The 6,701-nt window shown below is 32.3% G+C and overlaps 1 protein-coding gene across 1 annotated transcript; it reads left to right on the forward strand.

Annotated features, from left to right (window-relative positions):
- Positions 1–549: 549 nt before the first annotated feature.
- Positions 550–5,312, forward strand: LOC139849231 (inactive glucose-1-phosphate adenylyltransferase small subunit 2, chloroplastic-like). The gene is made up of 9 exons (XM_071838893.1): positions 550–708; positions 988–1,281; positions 2,387–2,656; positions 2,753–2,902; positions 4,398–4,501; positions 4,586–4,697; positions 4,803–4,901; positions 4,986–5,114; positions 5,196–5,312. Exons 1-9 carry the CDS (start codon positions 550–552, stop codon positions 5,310–5,312), a joined length of 1,434 nt encoding a protein of 477 aa, XP_071694994.1.
- Positions 5,313–6,701: the final 1,389 nt, after the last annotated feature.

Raw genomic sequence — 6,701 nt, forward strand, 5'->3', positions numbered from 1 at the left:
TCATATCGATGGTTTCGTCCCCCTTTTTTACGCGGTTTTTCTGGCGTTAAAAATCCGTAAGCCATTAGGTACATAAGGTACTAACCACGTGTATCCAAACATACCTGCATCAACGAGTTTTTAATTATGTAAATACATAACACTATGTTAAATATGAATATCTTAAATATGAATATGCAACCCGAAAGGCCCGCCGCATCGCGGGGGCCTATTTTACTAGTTCTTACTATGATAGTGCATTATTAATTATTATGCATCTGTTGAATCAAATATTTTTTAAGGTAAAAAAAGAGGGAATGAAAGGAAACTTATAAAAGGAAATATACCATGCTTGGTCAATTCTGCCAAGTATTCTGTCTGCAACATCCATCACCAACAAGAAACCCAAATTCTTTTACTTTCTATTACAAAATTCCAAAATAATGCTAACCAAATTGAGCTACAAACAACTCTAAATCAAAGCATGTACAAAAATTAATCAAATTAACATCAAAATCATATCTTTTTTTTTTTTGTCTCATCACCCTATCAACCTTCTTCTTCAGTATCATGTCAATATTCACTTTTCAGACCTCTATCAATCTAAAACAAAAACATCATAACCCACCCAATTATAAACCACCGTTAAAAAAGTTCTTATCAACATTCTTTATTAAAAATTCTTACAAGTCTGAATGCCAGTTCTTGCCTTTTATACCAGCAAGCCAGGTCTCATTCATAATATTAGTCCGACAATATCATACATAATGTCTAATCATAAGATATATTTTTTTTCTTTTTTTATATATTATATCAAGGATTCTTCAAACGACAACCTGTATTAACGTGCATAAAATTATTATACATTTAATGTGACGACTATAAATAGTACACGAAATACAATTTTTATGAACGTTAATGATAACTCTTTTGTTAGAAATTCCTTATATCAATTGTCAATATATATAGTTCCTAATTTATAGATTATATGAAATGGTGAACTCTCAGAGTGTTGCGGCAGTGGTGTTTGGACAGACGTCGCCACAGTCGAGATTGTATCCATTAACAAAGAGAAGATCAGAAGGTGCAGTTCCTATAGCAGGAAGTTATAGGCTTATTGATGCAGTTATAAGCAACTGCATCAATAGTAATATATCAAAGATATATGCTCTTACACAGTTTAACTCCACTTCTTTAAACTCGCATCTCTCAAGAGCGTACTCTGGTGGATTATTAACAAACCGTGAATTTCTTGAAGTCATTGCAGCATATCAAAGTCCAGAAGACGATAATTGGTTCCAGGTTCTATATAATTCACATATTAAACTAAACTACATTTATAGTTACATATAAATATAGAAAATAGCAAATTTACTGTTTAAGACCAGGATTTAACCATCACCAAGGCGGTTGGTGCCCGTAAAACCACTAATTTGAAATATTTTTAACTTTTACAAAGTAACCTTTAAATTATACATGACACCACTAAATTTAACTATAGAAGCCATATACTTTTAGGACCTGTGTTTTTTTGGAGGTAATAGCTACTAAAGTACCATTTAAATATAATTAGCTAATTTGAAAAAAAAGTCGTGAGCCCTTTGAGTTTTAATCCCGGATTCGCCAATGCACCAAGGAAAGGGAAATGGTGAGGTGTCCTCATGTTCTCGCAAGAGATCTCTAGGTTCAAATCTCATGAATTGGGAAAAATTTTGATACTTGTTAAGTATACAAGAATAATATTCACCGGAGTAACCCTCTACAAAAAAAAAGGGTTAAAGTCAAAAATAGGCTACAAACTTACACAAATGTATCGATGTCGCCCACAAACTCATTTCCGTCCTACTGTCGCCTACAAACTTATGAAAAATGTGCCGATGTTATCATTTCGTTACCGGTTACCTGCCGAACCGGTAAAGTTGATTATTTAATTTTTTTATTTATTTTATATGTTCCGATGTCGCCCATATACTTTCAGTTGTGTCCCGATGTCGCCCATATACTTTCAGTTGTGTCCCGATGTTACCCATATACTTTCAGTTCTGTTTCGATATATCACCGACGTGTCATGACTACTTAAAAGCCACATAATCAACCATTTTGGTTGACGGTTAAAAAAAGTATTTTGTTTATAATAGCACATTTTTTATAAGTTTGTAGGTGACATTAGGACGGAAATGAGTTTCTGGGCGACATCGGTACAAGATAAATTTTTCATGCTAAACATTTTAAAAAGTTACATTTTAAACCCAAGGGGTGTCTTAGTGCCTGGATGCTAAGGAATCTCCAAAGGAGACCCAGGTTCAATCCCCACACGATACAACGACACCAAAAAATTACAAATGTAGGTAATGCATAATACTCACATGGGTTATTTTTTAGAGATTTCATAATTTTATATATGTAGGGAACTGCAGATGCAATGAGAAGATGTTTATGGGTATTAGAACAGCATCCAGCAGTTGATTTTTTGGTACTTCCAGGAAACCATCTTTACAAAATGGATTATCAAAAACTAATAGAAGCACACAGGAACAATAAAGCTGATGTAACTGTTGCAGTTTTGGATAAACAGAGAAATTACAACACAAGTTTTGGTAGTTTCAATGTAGATTTTGGAAACCGAGTTATTGGGTTTAAAGATGAACCAAATTTGATAGATATTACGGCGTTATCAGTTGAGTGATTGTTGTAAATTTCATATGGTTTGGTGTTAATGCAATACGATTCCCGGAAACAGTTATGGCTAATTTTTTTTTTTTTTTTTTTTCAGATTAATAATGGTTTTAATGAAAAGCTTTCAAGTATGGGGATTTATGTCATGAACAGACATGTTATGATAAAGCTTTTACAAGAATCATTCCCTACAGCAAATGATTTGAAGAATGAAGTAATACCAGGTGCTATATCTTTAGGATTAAAGGTCAGTCTTGTTTACCGTCAATAATAAGCAAATACTCCATCAATCTCAAATGTTCCGGATAAAAAATGAGCAGTTTAAGAAACACCATGTAGTTTTTTTATACTTTATAGTTTTACTCATTGCTTTTTACCTACTCCCTCCATCCCAAATCTATTGTTCCCAGATAAACAACACATAGTTTAAGAAAAAGTGACTGACACATGTACCTTTTTGTTAATTTTTCAGTTATACTCCTTACTTTTTATCAATCTTTTTGTCTTACATATATTAAGTATGAGCATAAAAGAACTTTATCACATTATTTTTTTCTATTTTTGGATGTGGACAATTAATTTAGGACATCCGAAAAAAGAATACTGGATTATAGAATTGAGACGGAGGAAGTATGTTTTTGTCATACACTTTTTAAAATATAAAGTAACTTAACATTTTATTAGTATCCATTTTTAATCACAGGTGGTCCTTAATGTTTACTTCAAAATTTATTGAATTGACCTTACATATTTTTTGACGTTCATGACCCTAACATTTCAAGATGTTGCTCCATCAGTCCAAGAATGAAACAGACGTTAATTCCCCACCGTTAGGGTGCATCACGTGAGATGCACGTGAGGGATGTTTAGTCTTTTTACGAATGTAGTATATTGTATCATAATTCTGGCGTTCTCACATAACTCGAAACGACTTAAGGTAATAGTATTATTTCTTAAAATTGTTATCATATTCACGAACGTAGACCTCTTAAATGTTCACTATGACTGTTTTAGGAAATACGGAGTAATATTATTTCCTTAGACCATTTTTAACCCTCACTTTGATGTCAAAGGCAAATGTGGTGATGCGGCAATGTCAAGAAGTGAAGTTTTTTAATGGGGAGTGTTAAATTTGAGTGTTAAATTTGTGATGGGTGATGTGGTAAAATATTATTGGAAGTTGGGTATAATATATAATTTAATAATATATAAAAATTAATGGAGAAATCTGATTGGTCCAAAAAATTCTGACGCCTACCTTTTTTTCTGTCAAATTTTTGACTGACGCCCCGAAAACGTCACGGGTGACGCCCCGTTATGGGCGTCAGGGGCTTGCCAAGTGAGATGCCACTTAGATTTTTGGGGCGTGAGAGAGGTGGTGGGTGATGCCCCATTATATATGGTCTTACGATGTTACGAGGTTTGTGGGATCATCAGAATTAAGATACAATATATTGCATTCATAAAAAGACTAAACAACCCTCGTGTGCACTTCACGTGTTGCACACTAACGATAGGGAACTAATATCTATTTCATTTAGGGACCAACGACGCAACAATTTGAAACATTAGAGGTATCTATGTAAGAAAATACTTTAGGTCTATCTGTGAAACTTTAAGCAAACATTAAAGACTAACGATGTAATTTTGGCTTTTAGAAAGAATATTGGACACTTAAATTGACACCGGATGGTGTAGTAATGTAAAGTTTAAATGCAATCTTATGTTTAACATAATAATAGGTCCACGCTTATCGGTTTGATGGATACTGGGAGGACATGAGAAGCATTGAAGCGTATTACAAAGCGAATATGGACAGCACAAAAAAAACTAATATCAACTATAAGTCGGTAACTCTGTAACCCCCTAACAAGAATTAAGTATAACCTGCTACAACAAACTAACGACATCTATCGAATCTTGGTAGCAGCTTTTACGATAGAGATTTTCCGGTTTACACTTTGCCACGTCATCTGCCTCCTTCTCTAGTTGGTGATGCTGTCATCACAGATAGCGTCATCGGTGATGGCTGCATTTTAAATGTAAGAAAAACAAATGGATTTATAGATCAACAATTAAACGAGTACAATGTTCTTGTTCTTGTTCTTAATTATTCGTGTGATACTTTATGAATTTTTAAAAAGTAGAGATGCAGCATCAGAAGTTCGATTATTGGTCCACGAACAAGAGTTGGAGATGGAGCTGTAATTGAAGATTCAGTTATCATAGGATCCGATATTTACCAGGTAAAAAAACATGGATCCTGCCTAAACTAAAGGATGATTAGTTTTACTTTTATCAAAATGAAAAAATAAAAAGTTAACTTACAGAGTGAGCCTGAGCGGAGGACTGGTGGCGAAAATCTAAAACACATGAGCGTTCCAATTGGCATAGGAGAAGGTTCGTTCATTAAGAAAACGATAATTGACAAGAACGCAAAGATTGGCAAAAATGTTAAGGTACAAATGCCCAAATGTTGTTTGGAAGATCACCGTTTTGTTCTTAACACAATATGATAATGAAACGTCGTTGTCATTTAGATTATAAACAGGGACAATGTGCAAGAAGCGAACAATGAAAGCGATGGCTACGTTATCACATCAGGCATAGTTGTTATCATGCGTGGCGCAGTGTTACCGGATGAAAGTATCTTATAACATCAACTGAGATCATAATATAATTTTATATACAGTTGAACTATTTATAGTCATTGAAGATGATCCAAATCAAAGACTAACACGACTGCTTCATGTTGTTGAAGAGGAGCAAAAGGTTAAAAGCCTTATGATGCATATACTGAAATTTGTTGGACTTAAGGAAGTTTTTGCGGACATAAAATTGCTTTGGGTTAGTGTAACTTGAATAAAGGGGATGAAATCATCCAAATTCATACAGAGATATTATGTTATTTAAGATAGTATAGAATGACATTTTGATTGTCATATGATTTTATTTTTACTATGCTTAATGTTAAAGGTTAAATGTTAAAATAAAGCTAAATATGTCTAGAAATATAAGCCTAAACTTATAGCGGGTTATAATTATTTATATATTTACATTTATATTTATATATTTATATATTTATTTATTTAAGTAAAGAAAGCAATGACGGAGACAGTAGGGTGGCTTCGGGGTGCTCTACCACCCTTAACATGCTCATTCGAAACAAATATTTTGTATATCTTAATTGGAGAAAATTATCTCAACCAATCAGTCCAATAATAAATGAGTAATCTTACTTTTTTTATTATGAGTTAAGCCACTATATTTTATTAGCCCACATTATATTTTAATAAAAAATTCAATTTAGCAATTCGCCTAATGAATTATAAGAAATTACTCCACAATATACGAAAATAAACTTTGGTGTAATTCTCGACATTTTGTAAAGGTCCTTTTAATTGGTTTTCTTTAACAATTTACGATAAAGTTCAGATATATATTTATTATTTAATACATATTACTTAAATAATGAACTAAATTTTTTAAATGTAATGGAAATGTAGATAAAAAAAAAGTATTACATCGAATCCTTTTATAAAGGAAATGAAAGGAAAACTCATGGACATACAATAAAATGAGAGGAAATGAAAGGAAGCAAAAGGAAATTAAAGAAAATATTAGGAAAATGTAAGGAAATATTATGGAAATAAAAATAAATGAATAGAAATTAACAATATTTTTTTTTTTTTGATACGATACATCTAAAAATAAAAATAAGTTAACAAGAAAGAAATACTATGTTATTTTAATGTAGAATACAAATACAATACAATACAATACAATATTTATTGTTATTCTTTTTAAATAAGTTGACAATCCTCTAATTTTAAATTTTAGCCCGACTCAAACAAGGGAAAAGGAATTATGATACTAGAGCTTATTGAGAATTCCCTAAAGAAGGCAAGTGGATTGTTTGTCAAACAGCTACAATTGCGAGGAGCGCCCCCCACACTAAAAAGTAAAAAGTGTTCGAAAGATTGAATAAATTATTTTGAGGGCCGTTACATTGTTGCTGCTTTTATAAGTAACATACACATACTCGA

This window comes from Rutidosis leptorrhynchoides, chromosome 5 (assembly GCF_046630445.1).
Source record: "Rutidosis leptorrhynchoides isolate AG116_Rl617_1_P2 chromosome 5, CSIRO_AGI_Rlap_v1, whole genome shotgun sequence".
Taxonomy (NCBI): Eukaryota; Viridiplantae; Streptophyta; class Magnoliopsida; order Asterales; family Asteraceae; genus Rutidosis; species Rutidosis leptorrhynchoides.

Bases quoted from the DNA above. Each gene is read 5' to 3' on its own strand.
- LOC139849231 (XM_071838893.1), top strand. From the start codon at position 550: ATGTCAATATTCACTTTTCAGACCTCTATCAATCTAAAACAAAAACAT. The intron at 2,903-4,397 runs GTCAGTCTTGTT...ACATAATAATAG, and splicing joins CTATATCTTTAGGATTAAAG to GTCCACGCTTATCGGTTTGA. The intron at 4,502-4,585 runs GTCGGTAACTCT...TCTTGGTAGCAG, and splicing joins AAAACTAATATCAACTATAA to CTTTTACGATAGAGATTTTC.